General features: G+C 42.9%; 1 protein-coding gene across 1 annotated transcript in view; it reads left to right on the top strand.

Moving 5' to 3' along the window:
- LOC139423006 (sacsin-like) overlaps positions 1-19,734 on the top strand; it is a 30,447-nt gene extending 10,713 nt beyond the window's left edge. The window contains exons 5-8 of the mRNA XM_071174553.1: positions 1,407-1,553; positions 6,636-8,064; positions 8,169-8,257; positions 8,377-19,734. Coding sequence (XP_071030654.1) covers positions 1,407-1,553; positions 6,636-8,064; positions 8,169-8,257; positions 8,377-19,388 — 12,677 coding nt within the window. The 3' untranslated portion in view covers positions 19,389-19,734. The remainder of the gene's footprint in view (positions 1-1,406; positions 1,554-6,635; positions 8,065-8,168; positions 8,258-8,376) is intronic.
- The last annotated feature ends 954 nt before the right edge of the window (positions 19,735-20,688 follow it).

Here is a 20,688-nt window from a genome sequence, read left to right as displayed (position 1 = left end):
TGTTTTTTATTTTTTATACATTTGCAAAAATGTATAAACCTGTTTTGTCTTTGTCGGGTATTGTGTGTAGATTGAGGAATATTATTTTTGTTCATCCATTTTAGAATAAAGGTTGTAACTTAACAATACTTTCCAAATGCACTGTATGTATGAAAGGTTTCTTTAAAATCACAAGGGATGCAGTCAAAGTGATTAAAATCATATGGAACGACCCAAAATAAATAACTTCAAATTGAACCTTACAAGGGCTCACTGTTGATTAGACAGCCAACATGCTGAATTTTCTCTTTAACAGTGGTTTATGAAATGTCCATTTTACTTCAACATTACACTACAACACTAATGAATACATCAGAAAGTAATAAAATACAGGTCAAGCTGTATGTCTGAAGCTGACTTGGTCTCATTGCATGCTGACTGCTAGGCAGCAAATGTAGTAAAGGGTTTCCACAACATCAGATTAACAGCAGGGCAACATGCCCAGATTAATGTGTATACTACTATGCAAGCTAGATCTACTCAGGGTTTTTAAAGCTAGCCAGCTTATGTTAGCTTCACATTCCAGCTCAGGCTTCATCCATGTTATGAAGGTGGATATTGATTGTGTACCTGCCGCTTACTCAAGCCTGGGCAGTAACTGCTCGTTCATGTGGCTAGTCGAATGTGGCTAGAAATATTAGTGGTCACTTGCTCTGAGCATCAGGAAACATTCTCTCTCTGGCTCACACAGGGCCGCCAGCAAATGTGTGGCATGCTGGCATTAGGGAAAAAAAGTACCACACTTTATATGCTCCCAACAATGTAATGCGTAAACCTGGCACTTGCCCCAGTACTTTTCAATCTGGTGTAGCGGTGCCCCATCACTTGATTTGGTTGAATAAAAAATATTGGTATATTGGACTGTTGTCATGTCTGTCAGCAGGTCCTAATGTATATGTAATGAATACTCAGGGAGAAAAAGGTGTAGATTCACGTGCAGAGTGCGGCAGGTGTTTATTTCACCTTCGCAGAAGGTAGGAATCGTGGTCATAGGCAGGCAATGGTCATACACAGGTAGGCAAACAGGCAGGTGAATCAAAGCAAGGACTGAAGGCTAACTGGTTCTCACAAATGAGCTAGGAAAAGGCTTAATAGAGTCAAAACGAACAATACCTCACAAAGGCACGAACGGAATGAATTGAACTAAATAAGGAGTTGATGAGACCAGGTGAGTAACTAACACAGGTGAAATCAATGAACAAAAATGAGAGACAGGTCTACGTTCAAGAACACAAAGAAACAGAACACAAGGTTGACTAAGAAAATAAATACAGAACATTACAGTATATGAATATCTGACTGTTGTCTTGTCTGTCAGCAGATCCTAATGTGTATGAATAACTGACTGTAGTTCTGTCTGTGACCAGGTCCTGCACTGTATGCCTTCAACAATGCAGAGTTCACAGCAGAGGACTGGGAGGGAATCACGACCACAGGCCGGAGCATCAAACGCAAAGACCCAAACAAAGTTGGCAGGTTTGGGATCGGATTCAACTCTGTCTACCACATGACAGGTGAACCCCAAAGTATTTTTATCACAATAAAGAATCAAACAATGAGCATGCAATAGCTACTGTATTTCACAAGGTGTGGTTGATATGCTAAAATCCATAACACAGCGCATGGATCTACAGTGACAAGAACAAGTATGTGAACCCTTTGGAATTACCTGGATTTCTGCATACATTTTACATACAATTTGACCTGATCATCATCTAAGTCACAACAATAGACCAACACAGTGTGCTTAAACTAATAACACACAAATTATTGTATTTTTCTTGTCTATATTGAATACATACTTTTTCCAACCTACACTGTGAATGTTTAAGTTATGTTAACCACTAGGCTAATGACTTCTCCAAAAGCTAATTGTAGTCATGAGTCAACTAACCTGGAGTCGAATCAATGAGACGAGATTGGAGATTTTGGTTTGAGCTGCCCTGCCCCATTAAAAAAAACTCACTAAATTTGAGTTTGCTATTCACCAGAAGCATTGCCTAACGTGAACCATGCCTCGAACAAAAGAGATGTCAGAAGAACCTAAGATTAAGAATTGTTGCCTTGCATAAAGCTGGAAAGGGTTACAAAAGTATCTCTAAGAGTCAGTCCACGGTAAGACAAATTGTCTACAAATGGAGAAATTTCAACACTGTTGCTACTCTCCCTAAGAGTGGCCTTCCTGCAAAGATGATTGCAAGAGCACAGCGCAGAATGCTCAATGAGGTTAAGAAAAATCCTAGAGTGTCAGCTAAAGACTTACAGAAATCTCTGGAACATTCTAAAATCTCTGTTGACGAGTCTGCAATACGTAAAACATTAAACAAGAATGGTGTTCATGGGAGGACACCATGGAAGAAGCCACTGCTGTCAAAAAAAAACATTGCTCAACATCTGAAGTTCGCAAAAGATCACCTGGATGTTCCATAGCGCTACTGGCAAAATATTCAGATTAAACTAAAGTTGGGTTGTTTGGAAAGAACACACAACACTGTGTGTGCAGAAAAAAGGCACAGCACACCAACATCAAAACCTCATCCCAACTGTAAACTATGGTGAAGGGAGCATCATGGTTTGGGGCTGTTTTGCTGCCTCAGGGCCTGGACAGCTTGCTATCATCGACGGGAAAATGTATTCCCAAGTTTATCAAGACATTTTGCAGGAGAATGTAAGTCTATCTGTCCGCCAATTGAAGCTCAACAGAAATTAGGTGATGCAACAGGACAACAAAAGTAAACAGAACAGTAAACAGAAAAGTAGACAGAAGTAAATCAACAACAGAATGGCTTGAACAGAAGAAAATACGCCTTCTGGAGTGGCCCAGTCATTCCTGACCTCAACCTGATTTGAGATGCTGTGGCATGACCTCGAGCAGTTCACACCAGACATCCCAAGAATATTGTGGAACTGAAACAGTTTTGGAAAGAGGAAAAATTCCTCCTGACCTTTTGCAGGTCTGATCTGCAACTACAGAAAACGTTTGGTTGAGGTTATTGCTGCCAAAGGAGGGTCAACCTGTTCAAATCAAATTGTATTAGTAACGTACACATGGTAAGCAGATGTTAATGCGAGTGTAGCGAAATGCTTGTGCTTCTAGTTCCGACAGTGCAGTAATATCTAACAAGTAAGTTTTACAGGCAGTTTTACGACCTTACAACCACGTCATGAATACCACAGAGAGACTCCCTGACCATGCAATTGAGAGAGTGTTTCACAGTAAGACAAAGGGATTATCCCACCCAATTTTACTGCGTCCCAGAATTTGAGAATTGAACAACTACTCCTATTTTGGAGAATGTATAAACGGTCGGTGGAGAAGCCAGCTACGACCCGGTTCATTTTGTTTCATGTTTGTGACCTCATGATAGGCAATACAGCTACATTACCCAAACTCTGTTCATGCAGGTCCCTCAGTTATGAGGTTTGCATCTAATTATTGTATAAAATGAATGAGCAAAGATGAAACTATTTGCGAAATGATGTAATAACTTTTAAAACGAGAAAATCGTCTTCCCTGTAAAGTTTAACTAAGTCAGTAGCCACACCCAAGTGAATTGGCATTGGTTGGAAATTATTTCTACATTTCTATAAGAGCCCCAGTGACCCAATTCATGTTGAACTAAGCAAACCCCAGCGTGAGCTGTGGTGGAGAATAGTTGAATATCCACTCTACATAACAAAAAGTCACTCAAGTTCCGAATACCGCAAGGATTTGTCCTCACGTTTAAAAGGGCTAATTCTAATGTCAACAATACAGGCCAGGAAACGTGGGAGCTTGCTATACACGTGAAATGGTATGAACTCTGAACTAATGATCGCTCAAGAAGTGAGTCCTAGATGACAGCCTAACAGACTGTAGCTGGAAAGGTAGCAAATCTAATACGAGAACACTGACTGACGTAGACGAATCTCCAGAGTGAGATGAACCTCTCAGACCACGTGAACCTCTCACACGACGACCCGGAAGATTCCACAAAGAACATGGCGACATAGACTGGGCAAACTAGAGCCTCATATCACCAACTCAACAATCGAAACCAGCTTCACATAAATACAATGCATTGCTTTTCCGAATGAGCTATCGTTAGTGGCATATGTATTTATGTAAGAATAGCTTCCCAGGTTCAATAGAGACCCATGTTCCTTAGCCTTCCTTCCAAAACCCCTTCTCTTCTCTGAATCTATTGTGTTATAACCAAACTGTTTTTGTTTAGTCCACTAGGGATGGTATAATGTTATTATGTATTGTATATTCTGTAATTTGTTTAATTAGTTAGTAATTAAATAAATGAGCCAATTGGTGTAAGGACGATTTATAGTAAAGGCTGGGTTTCGTGCAGATAGCCAACAATTTACGATGTTCAGATGAGACTGACAAAGGTAATAATAATAATTCATTAATAGAAGACTAATTGATCAGATATTAAAATATCTGAAGAGTTATATTCTGAAAACTATAACTTTAATCTGAACATTTTCCGTGGTGCCCCGACTTCCTAGTTACTTAAATTTACATGATTAGTTTAATTAGGTAATGATAATTACAGAGAATTGATTTGATAAAATAACAGTCTTCACCTTTAATGATACTAAAGACACATGGGTGAATGAGAATAAGTACATATAAATATATGGATGAGTAATGGCCGAGCAGCATAGGCAAGGTGCAATAGATGGTATAAAATACAGTATATACATATGATATGAGTAATGTAAGATATGTCAAATCAAATTTTAGTCACAATGCCAAATACAACAGTAGTAACTTACAAGCCCCTAACCAACAATGCAGTAAAAAATAAAATAAAAAAAAATAAATAAGAAATAAAAGTAACAAGAAATTAAAGAGCAGCAGTAAAATAACAATAGTGAGACTATATACAGGAGGGTACCGGTATCGAGTCAATGTGCAAGGGCACCAGTTAGTTGATGTATTACAGTGGGGCAAAAAAGTATTTAGTCAGCCACCAATTGTGCAAGTTCTCCGACTTAAAAAGATGAGAGGCCTGCAATTTTCATCATAGGTACACTTCAACTATGACAGACAAAATGAGAAAAAAAAATCCAGAAAATCACATTGTAGGATTTTTTAATGAATTTATTGGCAAATTATGGTGGAAAATAAGTATTTGGTCAATACCAAAAGTTTATCTCAATACTTTGTTATATACCCGTTGTTGGCATTGACAGAGGTTAAATGTTTTCTGTAAGTCTTCACAAGGTTTTCACACACTGTTGCTGGTATTTTGGCCCATTCCTGCATGCAGATCTCCTCTAGAGCAGTGATGTTTTGGGGCTGTTGCTGGGCAACACGGACTTTCAACTCCCTCCAAAGATTTTCTATGGGGTTGAGATCTGGAGACTGGCTAGGCCACTCCAGGACCTTGAAATGCTTCTTACGAAGCCACTCCTTCGTTGCCCAGGCGATGTGTTTGGGATCATTGTCATGCTGAAAGACCCAGCCACGTTTCATCTTCAATGCCCTTGCTGATGGAAGGAGGTTTTCACTCAAAATCTCACGATACAAGACCCCATTCATTCTTTCCTTTACAAGGATCAGTCGTCCTGGTCCCTTTACAGAAAAACAGCCCCAAAGCATGATGTTTCCACCCCCATGCTTCACAGTAGGTATGGTGTTCTTTGGATGCAACTCAGCATTCTTTGTCCTCCAAACACGACGAGTTGAGTTTTTACCAAAAAGTTATATTTTGGTTTCATCTGACCATTTGACATTCTCCCAATCTTCTTCTGGATCATCCAAATGCTCTCTAGCAAACTTCAGATGGGCCTGGACATGTACTGGCTTAAGCAGGGGGACACGTCTGGCACTGCAGGATTTGAGTCCCTGGCGGCGTAGTGTGTTACTAATGGTAGGCTTTGTTACTTTGGTCCCAGCTCTCTGCAGGTCATTCACTAGGTCCCCCCGTGTGGTTCTGGGATTTTTGCTCACCGTTCTTGTGATCATTTTGACCCCACGGGGTGAGATCTTGCGTGGAGCCACAGATCGAGGGAGATTATCAGTGGTCTTGTATGTCTTCCATTTCCTAATAATTGCTCCAACAGTTGATTTCTTCAAACCAAGCTGCTTACCTATTGCAGATTCAGTCTTCCCAGCCTGGTGCAGGTCTACAATTTTGTTTCTGGTGTCCTTTGACAGCTCTTTGGTCTTGGCCATAGTGGAGTTTGGATTGTGACTGTTTGAGGTTGTGGACAGGTGTCTTTTATACTGATAACAAGTTCAAACAGGTGCCAGTAATACAGGTAAAGAGTGGAGGACAGAGGAGCCTCTTAAAGAAGTTGTTACAGGTCTGTGAGAGCCAGAAATCCTGCTTGTTTGTAGGTGACCAAATACTTATTTTCCACCATAATTTCTAAATAAATTCATTAAAAATCCTACAATGTGATTTTCTGGACTTTTTTCTTTTTTTTCTTCTTCTTTTTCTTCTTACAGACCTCTCTCATCTTTTTAAGTGGGAGAACTTGCACAATTGGTGGCCGACTAAATACTTTTTTGCCCCACTGTAGTGTGGAAACCGATATTATACACAGGAAGATTTACAGCATTTCATTCATACTGATCATCTGATAATTTCTAGATGTGCCATCCATATTCAGTTCCAAGTACCTGGGCTTCCTGGATGCTCAGGACAAGCTGTTTGAGGAGGATGGAGGCTTCCGGTGGTGTCTGGAGAACGAGGAAGACCAGATAACTCTCCTGAATCTGCAGGATCAGTTCCAACCATTCAGAGATGTTGTCGAACTAGTCAGTGGCCAGAGATGGAAGGACATCATCCAGGAGGAGCAGCACTTTAAAGGGACACTCTTTAGGTTTCCTCTGCGCAGTGAGGCCTCAGAGATCTCAGATAACCTGTATGACTACCACAAAGTAGTTCAGCTTTTCGAGAGCTTCATTGCAGATGCAGACATAATCCCTCTGTTCCTGAGGAACGTGTCATCAGTCTCTTTGCAGCACATTAACACGAACGGATCCGTCAACACCCGGCTCTCAGTGACCTCATCCAGTCCCACAGCTGATCCAAGTCTGAAGCCCAGGAGTGATTCAAACATCAAGGGCTCAACCTGCTTCAAAACCATCGCCTCTACCTCCAACAAGGAGGAGACAAAGACCAGGTGGCTTGTGACAACATGTTGCATGAAAGACGGAAATGTACCAAAGCTAGATTCACTTGCCAAGAAGCTAAGTTTCCACCCTCATGTTGACTTGGCGTTTCCGTGTGGCCAGGAGAATGTCCTGACTGAGGGCAGACTGAGCTGCTTCCTGCCCCTTCCTAACAACGACTCCAACAAGACTGGACTCCCGGTCCATGTGAACGCCTGCTTCGGCCTCACTGACAACAGAAGACACATCAAGTGGCAGGAGGAAGACCAGAAGTATGATGAAGCTGCAATGTGGAACGAGCTGCTGGTGAAGGAGGTTCTCCCTCACACATACCTCCTGATGCTGCAGGATGCCATCAACCTAGCCAAGACCACCACACTCCCCGTCTCAGCTGTGTATAAGATCTGGCCAGACCTCAGTCAGACCAGAGACAAATGGCATGGGATTGCTGAGGACATTCTACAACGTCTGTTTAGACAGAACACTGCTGTCTTCTCTCTAGCTGAAGACGAAAGACAGTTTGTTTCTCCTGCCGAGTCTGTGTGTCCATCCAATGACCCCAAAGCATCTGAAATGATGGCTGCCGTGACCAGGACCTTGATTGCAGGAGGAGAAAAGCTTGTCACCTTCCCAGATCATGTCTCCAGAGCTGTCCAGCAGGCTTTCCCAAACCGTGACACTCTGAAATGGGTGACTCCAGCTCTTGTAAGGGGTGTTCTCCGCAGAGATGCCATGTCCAACCTCTCCATCGATGACAAACGGTCTCTGCTGCAGTTCATCTTGAGCGATGAGAAATACCACAACCTCAGGGATCTGAAGATGCTGCCTCTCAGCGACGGGACTTTCAAGACATTCACAAATGAAGAGAAGGACATTGCTCTTATTGACAATGATTCATTTCCAAGGTAAATTCTTAATAATCTAAATATACAGTGCAGTATTTTTCACAGGGATAATCCATGCCTTTTTTTCAATAAACAATTTACAAGTAAGTCTTCTCATCATTCAGAGTGCTGCTGCCAGGTTACAAAGCCCTGTTTCTGCCGGATGATCTCAGCGACACTAGCATCCACCATTTGAGGCAACTAGCTAAAACAAGTAAGATAATATATTGTTCAATATTGTACAAATTCTGTAAGGTTTTGGATATCATGTGGAATTGCAAATACCTGCATGTTTTTTACATGGTTATTATTGCCATATCTCTGTAATTTTAGAGAAATTCAACGTATTCAATGTGGATGCTGACATCGTGGCTACATTTGCCAAGAAGAGTCTCCCAAAGGACTGGGAACAGACAGATGGTCATGTCACCTGGAAGGTAGGGAGTGGCCAGCACCCACCCTTGAGGTGGCTCAGAGAGTTCTGGAAATGTCTCAACACTCACTGGGAATATCTGAGATGTTTTGAAGGCATGCCACTGATACCCATCGAGCCTCTTCACGATACTAGCCAGTCTGTCAAACTTGCAAGACTACAACAGAATCCAACCATACTTTTTCGGGAAAGCAAACAAACCATCTTATCAGACAAAATCGAGAACGTGATAAATAGTGTTGGGGGAACAGTGGTGAACAGAGATAAATGCCTGAAGCACCGAGATCTTGACTCGTACGTACTACCACTATCGCCTCAGAACATTCTACAGGTGTTCATGAACTTAGCTGCCAGTCAGGTCATCAGTGGAATCAGTTCTGCTCCTCACCATGAGAAAGAAGAACTCAAAGCCTACCTATCTACTCTGAATCCTATCACAGTCCAGGAGCGAGATCTGCTCTCAAAGATGCCTCTCTTCCAATCAATGGCCGGAGAATACGTTGCCGCCCTATCCAAGCAGGCAGTGGTTCTGAGTTCAACCCCAGCTCTCCCCACAGAACTCCCCATGCTGCATTCCATTGTCCGGTGTGCAACTGAGGCTGATCGCAAGCTCCTATTGTTGCTCAAGGTTGATCTCCTGGAGACCGCCCAGGCGGCCATTTATTTGGTTGATGGAGTTGAGAGGAAGTCTTTCAAGAAACAAGAGACTGAGAGAATCATGACCTGGATTTTACAGCATGGCAGTATCCTCTTCTTACAGAATGGGACCTTGTACAGAAAATGTAAGGATTTGAGCTTCATCGAAGTAGATGGAAAATTGAAGAAGACTTCCAGCATTTTTGATCCAAACAATAAAACCTTCCAAGTCCTTTTTGAAAGAGATTTTTTCCCTCCAGCTGTGTTCACCCAGACTCCAGAGATGCTTGACGGCTTAACACGTATTGGATTGCAGACAAAGGAAATGGAAGTCTCAGCAGACAACGTGTTGCATATTGCCACCCATATTGAGAAATCACGTGTTCACTCACAAAGGGCTTTCAAAAAGGCAGAAGCACTTCAAAGACTATTGAATGACAATGACTTGCTTTCCCAGTTCTCTCATCAGCAGCTGCAGCACCTCTCACAGCTGCAGTGGGTCCCTTGTGAGAATCCTTGCATCACGAAAGAAAAGAACAAGCGGAAAAGTTTCTACAAGCCAGAGGAGATACGACATTCGGAGTACAAGAGCATTGTAGGGCATGTCATGCCTCTTACTGGAGAATTCAGTCAGAAAGTAAGCAGCAAACTGGGTCTGTTACGCCTCCCTCCTGCTGAGAAGGTTATGGAGAATGTGTCATCACTGGCAGCTGTGGCCCAGGCAATGACAGATCCAGATAAAGATGTGGAGTTTAAAACCAAGCTGCACAACATTTACAAATATATGCAAGATCACATTCCTGCGGTCAGGGAAGTGTTGAACAAGAGATGCATACCTTGGCTGTGGATCCACAACCATTTTGTTTTTCCTCATGATGTAGTCTTGGCCTACCCACCTGATTTGGATCTGAGCTTGTACATTGAGAGGGTGACCGATGAATTTCTTCCATACAACACCTTGCTGACAGAGTTTAGAGTGAAGACATCACTGTCAAAAACAGAAATAGAGGACATCCTTTATGAAATCAAACAGACCATTGAAGAAAGGTCCCAACCATTTGGCGAACCCTCAGAGCTGAAAGTGTCAATAGCCATTCTGAACTGGATGTGGAGAGAGAAGAAGACCGTCAAGGTCAATATCCCTGTGCCGGTCATGGCAGGGAGTCAGAGATTTACTCTGCAACCGTTGTCCAAGACGGTGTTTTGTGACATAAGCAGAATCAGTCTGGAGGATATACAGCACGACCAGGAGGAGATGCATGTCATCCACGAGGAGATTTCACCGGCGACGGCAAAGTGGCTAAACATCCCGTTCCTCAGCACCCGGATCCTATGTCCAGAGTTAATTGGAATAGAGCAGTGTGGGCAGTCAGAACCCATAACTCTGAGGATCAAGAACATCCTGAAGGAGTATGATGAAGTGAATGACATATTCAAAGAGCTCATTCAGAATGCAGAAGATGCTGGAGCAAACACCTGTAAGTTCATGGTGGATTTCAGAGACCACAAAGACCCAGCGGACAGCCTCATAGACCAAGGCATGTCCCTCTGTCAGGGACCATGTCTCTGGGCCTTCAACGACGAGCTCTTCACTGAGGATGACTGGAAAAACATTGTCAAACTCGGATCTGCCTCAAAGGAAAACAAGGTTGAAAAAATAGGGAAGTTTGGACTTGGATTTAATGCTGTGTACCATGTGACTGATATTCCTTCAATCCTCAGTGGCAAGGGGCTTCTGATACTTGACCCAAATGTTACACACCTGCAAAAGCACATACAAAACAAAGCAAATACTGGAATCAAACTGGACTTATCTCGGGAGCAGGTTCTGCACAGGTTTCCGGGACAATTCAGACCATATGAGCGCATTTTTGATTGCAATCTTTCAAAAAAGAGCACTCAGAAATTCTACCAGGGCACGCTCATTAAACTACCTTTCCGGACACGAGAGGAGGCTGTCAAGTCAGAAATCAGCCGAAATGTGTATGACAGCGATGGCATAGTGAAATTTCAACAGAAACTGATCAACTCACAAACTCATCTCCTCTTTCTGAAGAACATCAAGATGGTATCTCTTCAAAACCTACCGAGCGACGCTTCCACTCCTCCTCAAGACGACCAAATTGAGACGCTTTTCACTGCCACCAGAAAAGTTGTGAGCACATTCAAGATTCCAGAGGACACTCCTCCAGGAACGATGCAGAATGATGCTCTGAAATCTCTGATGAAGCAATATGCGAAATGCCAAGAGGTCATTGACTGCCATAGCGCCAACATAGCAGAACTAACTCAACAACATTGTGATGGATCTGATGTCCAGTTTTGGCTTCTGTACAATTGCTTTGGGACACAAAATTCTTTACAAATGGTCCAGACAGACAACAAGCATACAGTGTTCTCCTTGCCAATAGGAGGTGTTGCTGTACCATTAAACAAAGAACCACAGACTGGGAAATGGGTCCCAGGAGACACCAAACAAGTTGGCCAGGCTTTCAGCTTCCTCCCCCTCTCTGTTGCCACAGGGCTCCCGGTGAACCTGAATGGATCCTTTGCTGTGACCTCTAATCGGAGAGGTCTGTGGGAGAGTGGAGTGAAATATGACTGGAATAGAGCTCTCCTGCAGGATGCTGTTACAACTGCATATGTCACTACACTACTAGTGTTGAAGAATATGTCAAAAAATGGAGACCTTCAACGTTACCAGTACTACACCTTTTGGCCCAATGAAAAGAATGTGAGCAAGACCTTCAAACCCCTGGTTGATGAATTTTACTTCGCCATCACTCAGCACTTCTCTGGCAAAGCTCTGGAGCTCTTCAGTGACGGGGACAACTGGTGCTCAATGTGCAATGCCAGATTTCTGCACCCAACAATTCAAGAGGACAAAGTTGTAGGAGAGCTTGCAATGAAGGTTTGTCAAAGGTATCCAAACGCATCTTATCATGTTGTCCCACTGCCATCGTGGGTGAGACAGAGCTTCATACAGACCGGCTTTGAGACGATTCTAAATCAGAGAACATTTGATTGGGAAACATTTTACCAAAACGTGGTATTCAACAACCTGAGCACTATGGACCAGAAGAGTAGGAACGCTCTTGTGCTGCATGCTATTGACCTGAATGACGATGCCATTGACAATCTACTGAGGAGCTACCCATGCATTCCTACAAAGAAAAGTGGACAACTCCAGTTCATCAAAAAACTTGTGAATCCCCTAGGAAAAGTAGCATGCTTGTTTGAGCAAGAGGAAGGACGGTTCCTTGGGGGGACCAAAAATGACTTCTGTTCCTCTAAAAGGATTCAACGTCTGTCAGAACTGGGGATGCTGAGTAACCATCTCCCTTTGGAGGACATCACAGAGAGAGCAGAGACCATTGCCAGCATTTGGCAAAAAGAAAAAGGGAAAGCATACAAGCATCTTCAGTGCATCCTGGAGCTGATGAGGGACTCCTTAGAGGATAAAGCCTCGCCTCACTGGGAGACTCTGAGAAACACAGAGTTCATTCCAGCATGTGCTCCAGTGAATACATGGGAAGGTAAAGATGGAGCAGTCAGGCTTCAAAAGCCTACTGACATTTACAGTGACCGATGTCGCCTTCTAGTTGACATGACACAGTCTGTGGTAGACTCTTCAAATTTGAAAATACACAGTGATGATGCAGTGCTACACATACTGGGACTTTGTGAAAGCCCTTCACTTGAGACAGTTCTTCAGCAGCTGCAGGAAGCATCCAAGCACACACAAACATTTGACAAACAGATGCTTTTCAACATTGCCCTTGAATGCTACAGATTTCTGAATGAATGGCTGCAAGATGAGAAGGAATCCACAGCCATTTTTGAGAGGGCACACTCATTCCCCTTCATCCTGGTTGAAGACAGATTTGTGGATGTGAAATCTGTAGCAAAAATTGAGAATTTTGAGGCTAAACCGTATCTTCATGTCCTTCCACCTTCCTTGTCCAGTTTCAAAGAGCTCTGGAAATGTCTAGGCATCCAAAAGCAATTCACACCAGAACAGTTCCATGGTGTACTGCAGAAACTTAGCCAAGCCTATGGTATCAGCCCACTTTCCAATAATGATCTAGAAATTTGCCTGACAATAATCCTAAGGGGATTATATAAGGCCAAAGATAAAAACCAAAAGGATGGTCTCATACCTGATGAAAACCAAGATGACTGTCTCATACCTGATGGAAGTGGTGTTTTGAAGCCATCTAACCAGCTCTATTTTAATGACAGCCCCTGGATGGAAGTGTCAGAAAATGTCACTTTATGCCATAAAAAGATATCTCGTGCCATTGCACTTTATTTTGGGGTGAACACAACAAGACACCACACACTGCAAAAGCATTCAGTAGAGAACTTCTCACCATTTGCCGAAGAGTTCGGACAACATGAGGAACTGACCGTCCGCATTAAAAACATAATTGCAGCTTATCCCTCAAAGAAGGACATCCTGAAGGAGCTCATCCAAAATGCTGATGATGCAGAGGCCACAGAAATTCACTTTGTTTTGGACAAAAGAAATCACAGCACGGAAAGAACATTTGGAGAGAGATGGCATCCACTGCAGGGCCCTGCACTGTGTGTGTACAACAACCAGGTATTTTCTGAAGCTGATCTGAGAGGCATTCAACAGCTGGGAGAAGGTGGAAAGCACAACATTCCAGGGAAAACTGGAAAATATGGACTTGGATTTAACTCAGTCTACCACCTGACTGACTGTCCTTCGATCCTAACCGGTGACAAATGGCTCTGCATATCTGATCCCAATCTGAAGTATGTTGAAGGTGGATCACGAGAATCACCTGGTCGCAAGTACACTCTGAAGAACGAATTGAAGAACACCTTCATGGATGTTTACAATACATTTCTCCCAAACGAATTCTCTCTTGAAAAAGGCACCATGTTTAGGTTGCCTATCAGGTCGTGTGCCATGGCAAAAACCTCAAAGATATCAAGCAATGTTGTCAATGACAGAGATATCAATGAACTGTCTTCAGCTCTCCGTGAAGACCCTGAGGGATTGATTCTCTTCTTGAAGAACATCAGGAAAATACAGTTCCATGAAATCAACACAAACACAGGAACGCTTAGAATGACTTTCTCGATTGAAAAAAGTATTTCTGAGAAGAGTCATGCAGAAAAGGTTTATTTCCAAAACCACGTACAACAGTCCCTGTTGTCTGATGGACCAACAACACCACATGAAGCCATTTACAATGTCAAGATTTCATCATCTGATGAAAGGCAAAGCCAGTGGATCATTGCAGAGCAGTTTGGCTCCTTTAAAGGAAACACTGATATGAAAGGAGAGACTGGCAGAGTTCCCCAGGCATCTTTGGCAGCATGTGTAAGTTCTCATTCTAAACAGGATGACTTCAGTGGGCAAGTGTTCTGCTCCCTGCCCTTGCCTGGTAGAACTGGACTTCCAGTCCATGTAAACGGACACTTTCAGGTAGATTCTTCCAGACGGGCACTCTGGAAAGAGGATGGGAAAAGTTTGAAGACTGATTGGAATGAGTCTCTGAAACGGAACATCATTGCCCCACTGTATGCTGGCCTTCTGAATTACATCTGCAACCTAAAGAAAGTGAAACCCAAGTCCATACATCTTATTAATTCAGTCCTGGACAGGTCCTACTTGTCCTTCTTCCCCACAATTACCAAAGACATCGGCCAAGATTGGCATGAAATGATTCATGAAGTGTACAGGTCAGTCAATGAAAAAGAACTCTGTGTTGTTCCAATACTACGCAGATCAACTTGTCAAGTCCAACCCCAGTCAATGACACACCTGACACATGTAAAGGAGTACACTGTTGACTGGTCAAGTGTGAGAAAGACAGTACCAACTGACACTCCTCATTTAACAAGCATGGAGAACAGCATCTTATTTTCTATTTTAGAAGATATTGGAATGCAGTTGGTTCCTTCATCCACAAAGATGACAAAAATATGGACCTGCTTCAAAACAGCTGGAATTGATGTGGAAAGAGTCAGTCCTTTGACGGTGGGAAACTACCTGAGGAAGAAACCACTGAATGATCCAACTCAAACTGAAATGGGTTTACCTCTACCCATTGGGCAGACTTTGATCAAAGACAAAGAGAGATGCTCCAAGCTCTTGGAGTACTGTATCGAAGATGCTGTAGTTAGCAAGAACACTTCCAGTTCAGAGAGCGGACTTCAAATAGCTGCTAACAAAAAGCATTCCAGATCAGTCAGTGGACTTCCACTCCTTCTCACTCAAGATCAGATTCTCAGAGTGTTCGATCCTGAGTCTCCCAAGCTTCTGTCAACATTTTCCGGATTGTTCCATGGACATCAAGAGGATTTTGCTGATTACACAACCAACATCAATCATGTTGAGGTTCTAGAAGATGGGAACTTTCTTGAGAAATTGACAATTCCAGTCACAGTTAAGTATTTGAAACCTATACTTCTGCAACTCCTTCAAAACTGTGAAACTGATCCACACAGTAGGTTACATGTACCAGACGAGACAATGCTCTCATGGCTGAAAGCACTTTGGAAATTCTTTGATGGTCAAGTCAAATTAGCAGCTAAGAAGGGTGAAGGTGATAATCAGGCTCTGAGGGCCATCAAGGAATTGTTCTCTGACTGCCCTATTTTGCCAGTTGTGTGCCCAAGACTTAACAAACATGTTCTCCAAACAATGAGGAAAATGTCCAGTGTGATTGACGTTGAATCAAAAGAAGACATGTCATCTATCCTCCTGAAACTTGGTCTCATGAAAATAAACATTCCATTCTTCAGACATGTGGACCAACTGCTGTATCAACATCTGCTCCCTGAGCTCTTGAAGACAAGTGACTGCAGTGCTGTGTTAGACCAAGTCCACCAGCTGAAACATTCAGAGTTTCGGCATCTGTCTAGTAATGAGTTGATTAAACTACTACAGTTTCTGCAGTCTGGGATGTGCTCATCTAAAAACAGACAGGGCTACCAGAGAAAGCTCAAGTCATTGCCATTATTTGAAACCATACAGGGTAAACGGCAGCGGATTGATGGACAACCAAATGTATTCATCCTCAAAACAGAGTTCAAGGAAAGCTTTCCAGATTTGTACATGGCAGATGACAACAACATCTTCCTCAAATATAACTGTGAAAATGAGAGCTTGTCAGAAAACCTGAGCATTAAAATCTTAAGTGATTTGGAGTACTATGTACAGTTTATTCTCCCTTTCCTACACAAGCTAAACGAAAACCAAATTATCCTCTCTGTCCAACTGTTGTTGTTGCTACAATTAAAACCCAACTACAAGTACCATGAAAAAATCATCTCTACAATGAAAAATGTGAAATTCATTCGGAACATCAATGGGAATCTGCAGATGGCCTCTTACTACTTTGATAAGAATGAGAAGTTGTACGAAGTCATGCTGCCGCAAGAGAGATTTGTGCCAGAAAGCTTCTGGAAAATATTCCCAGATGGAGGGATCATATCTCATAAGGTTCAAGCAAGGAAACTGCTCGAAGAACTTGAAATGAAGTGCACTGTGTCAGATGAGGAGATAATTGAGTTTGCTCATAAAATTGAATTGGATGCCAAAGTCACTGCCAACCTCCAAGAGCTGAAACTAAAGTCATCTACATTGTTTGAAACTATTTTGAAAAGGGATGACGTAAATCTAGCACCAAACTTTCTCAAAATTATTTCTGACATTAAGTTTGTTTTTCCTGTGGAAATTCAAAAGAGATTGTGCAGCTACCACCCGTCATTTGCTGGAGAGAGGACTGTAGTTTCAATCAGAGGTTGTTTACTTGGAAAAGATCTCCACAAGTCCCTGATTTGGACAACCATGCCAATACTGCACTTAAGAAGGTTTATTGAAAAGCATATAACAATGATGATAGAAGCAGGCGCTGTTGAACAGCCCCCTCCGGAACGTGTGATAGAGAACCTCAGAAACATCTGTCAGTCACCATGCCAAACTCCTGACTTGGTTGGAACCCGAGCTGAAGTGTTCCGGACATCTTACACCTATCTACAAACAATAGAGTTTGACCCCAAGCTGTTGTCTGACCTCCCTGTGGTGCTGGTGGAAGAAGATTCTACTCTTGTAAAGACCAAGCAAACAGCTCTGGTATTGCCTCACGACGTGAAGTTTAGGCCATATTTGTATTGCATTCCTCCAAAGGATGTTAGGTATGCAGAATTCTTCAAGAAAATTGGCGTCAAAGACGAGCCTACTGCAGAGCAGTACTGCAACGTGCTACAAGAAATCCATGCAGATTCCACCGACAAGCAAACCCTTCAACCAAATCAGGAGGAAACTGTCAAGTGTGCTGTAGAGCAGCTTTTTTGTCTGATTAGGAAATTGGAAGAAAATCATTTGACCTCAGAACTTCCCAAGGCTTTGTATCTACCATCAACAGATGGCAGACTGTACCCTTCAGACTCTCTGTATTTCAACGACACAGTCTTCCAGGGTAGCAGATTGGAGGGTGCTCTTAAAGACTTGAAACTCCTGGAGAAACTGAGCAACTACCATTTAGGGTTCGACAGGTATGGGCATCATAAAATGCTGCAATTGTTGCCCCTGGAGATACGACCCAAAATGCTCTCCCAAACTGTAGTAGAGAACATGGTGGAATCCAACATGCAACTGTGTGAGTACGGGGAGTGCTGCGAGTTCAGCGGATGGTTTCAGGCACATCTGTCCTCTACTCCTTTCAGGCATGGTCTGGTTTGTCTCATTAGACAGCAGAAAGAGGGCCAGGTATCACAAGGCGACGCTGCCACAATGTGTGAGACAGCCTTTGGCAGCATTGAGATCACCTGCTGCAAGAGCCTTGAAACGGTGCTTTGGCTTGGCCAGGAGTTACTGAGTGGCACCACTGCTGCCACACAGCTGTATGTCAAAAAGGGCCAGCAAGGTTGCACCTTCTACCTGAAACACAACAACGACACAGCCCACAAAGTGAAGAGTGAGGTCATCATGAGACTGACTTATGAGATTAATGTCCTTCTCAATAACATTCTCGGCTCAAACCTCCTGCTAGTTCTGGGACACCTTCTCTCGTGTGATAGCATGGAGGATGTCAAGATGGCTCTGGAGCAGAACGGTATCCATAACAGTGCCGATACTGGTAGCACCAATACCGAAGAATCCCTGAAAGGACCGCCAGAACCAGGAAGTCCTATTCCTGAAGAGTGGCACGACACCCTGGACATGAGCTACCTCAACAACTATGAAGCTGGGGAATACGTTGGCTATAAGAAGACGGCAGAGGAGGATTATTGGTGTTATGCAGTTATAGTGGAACAGCTGTGTGTACCAACAGGCCAATCAGGACAGAGTGCACACAGATACAAAATACAAATTGGGAAAGATAAAGTAATCTTAGTCAGTGCCCTTGATCTGTACCAATTTAAACAGGAAAAGAAGCCTTCTTCCATTGGAGCAACTTGCATGGAACTGGTACAACTGACAGAATCTGTTCCACGGTCATCAACAACAATGGTCTTGCCACAGTCTTTGGAAGAAGCCAAAAAGGACATTGAGGATTGTCTGGCAGAGATCTGGACTCTGTCTGCAGAGGAGAAACACAAGGCCATCAATCGCCTCTGGTTGAGGTGGCACCCAGACAAAAATCCAGACTGTCTGCAACTTGCCACAGAGGCATTCAAGTATCTGCAAAACAGAATAGAGGATCTTGAGAACAGCAGGACGGGAAACCAATCATCCCCGCAATGGAGCACAAATTTCCGAAACTTCTACGAACAGTGGAACCAGGAAGCTCATCGCCACCGGTGTGGGAGAGAGAGGTTCTCCAGAGAAAGGGGCCACAATACCAGATACAACTTCTATACATATCATGGAAATGTACCACAACCCAATCGAGCAGAGGCTCAGCGCTGGCTCAGTCAGGCCCAGTGTGATCTAGCTGCTGCTCACAACGACACAGGAGGCAGGGCCACAGAGTGGACTCTGTTCAAGGTACATCAGGCCGTGGAGAAGGCTCTCATAGCAGCCGAGTACAGAAGACATGGACAATATTCCAGCAACATTTCCATCTCCATTCTGGCTGAGCGGGTATCTGACTACAGCCCCAAGTTACACACACTACCCAGCATTGTGAGCAAACTGAAACAGCTGGGAGTCGACGCCAAGACCACTCAATACCCAAACTACCACCCCTTACCAAACATTCCCAACAAAATGTTCAAGTGTGAGAATGAAACCGAGGTACTGGACATGGCATCAAAGCTTCTGTGCAAAATAGAAATGTATGTTAATTGATTCAACACATAGCCTGCATATGTTTCCATTGGGCATTGATAGAAAACAAACAGTTGATTATTGCATACAGTTCTTTTAGAAATGCACACACAAAAATGCTAAAAGCTATTTGATTCGAATTGCTAAATGTATATTTCATGTTGTGAGCTTGTGCTTAGCTGCAAGTATATTATGATCATTCAAGTGGTTCAGTAATTATTTTTTAAAACATTGATTTAAAGGAGAAATTGTTTTTGTTATACATCACAAATACAGTAAAATGTTAATTTTCCACTTTTTATGTTGAAGATGTATTCTGTTCTAATAAATGTCAAATATAAATGTGATTTAATAAAGTAAAGATTGATCAGTCTCTCTGCATCCTCAGACATATTACAGTATTTAGTCTCCAAGTAAAACAATGATCAGTCATCTGATAAAAGCATTTTATTTATTAAGAAACCATGAAAATAATGACAATGAACGTCAACTAACAGAATCTGCTCTGAAAATATGTCCTGTCACCACTCATCAGAAAATAACAGTCTGGTAGTGTGTGCTTGGTTGTCTCTCGGCAGTAGCCAGCCCCTAGTGTTTATGCAATACAACATGTTTTGTTCTGTTGTCTTCATAGAGAAACATGTTAGTCTGGGGTTTCATTTGAATCATCTTCAGTCTCTTAACCCACGTCTTCATCATGACCCTATGGCTGGAGCCTTTATCTGGGATCCAATAATAATAAGTTGTATATACAACAGGCTGCTGCCTGGGCCCATGCGGTGCACTAAGGATACAGAGGAGTCTTTACATAGCAGATACAGTATGGTGGATGATAGGGGAACAAAATGCAATACAAGCAGCGATCCAGACTAATGTTTTTCACTGGTGACACCTGCCCAACTGGCACGCTGGTATGTTTTTTTTATTTTGCCCAAATTACAGCGTGCCGTGTAAAGGCACGGGGACGAAGACCAAACAAACACAAAACAAAAGAGCGAGGAGTACCTTGAATAAATATCACACGCGCACATTATTTAACACACGGGATGAGATCTGTAATCATCTGCGCAATCCACAAGGGCATGAAAGCACAAAACACACAGCATAGGTACTCACACTCACCAACAGACATTGTAACAATAATCGACCCCCTAATGGAAACCAAAGGGCACATGTATACAAATACTAATCAGTGGGAATAGGGGATAGGTGTGCGTGGTGAAAGTTCCGGAGGGATCCGTGACACCAACAACAATAAACATAGCGGCGTCACGCAATAGATACATGAGTAATCACCTTATCAAGTAATCCACAATGCTTA

The sequence above is a fragment of the Oncorhynchus clarkii genome, chromosome 12 (genome assembly GCF_045791955.1).
Source record: "Oncorhynchus clarkii lewisi isolate Uvic-CL-2024 chromosome 12, UVic_Ocla_1.0, whole genome shotgun sequence".
NCBI lineage: Eukaryota > Metazoa > Chordata > Actinopteri > Salmoniformes > Salmonidae > Oncorhynchus > Oncorhynchus clarkii.
This window is presented reverse-complemented; position numbering and strand designations above follow the sequence as displayed.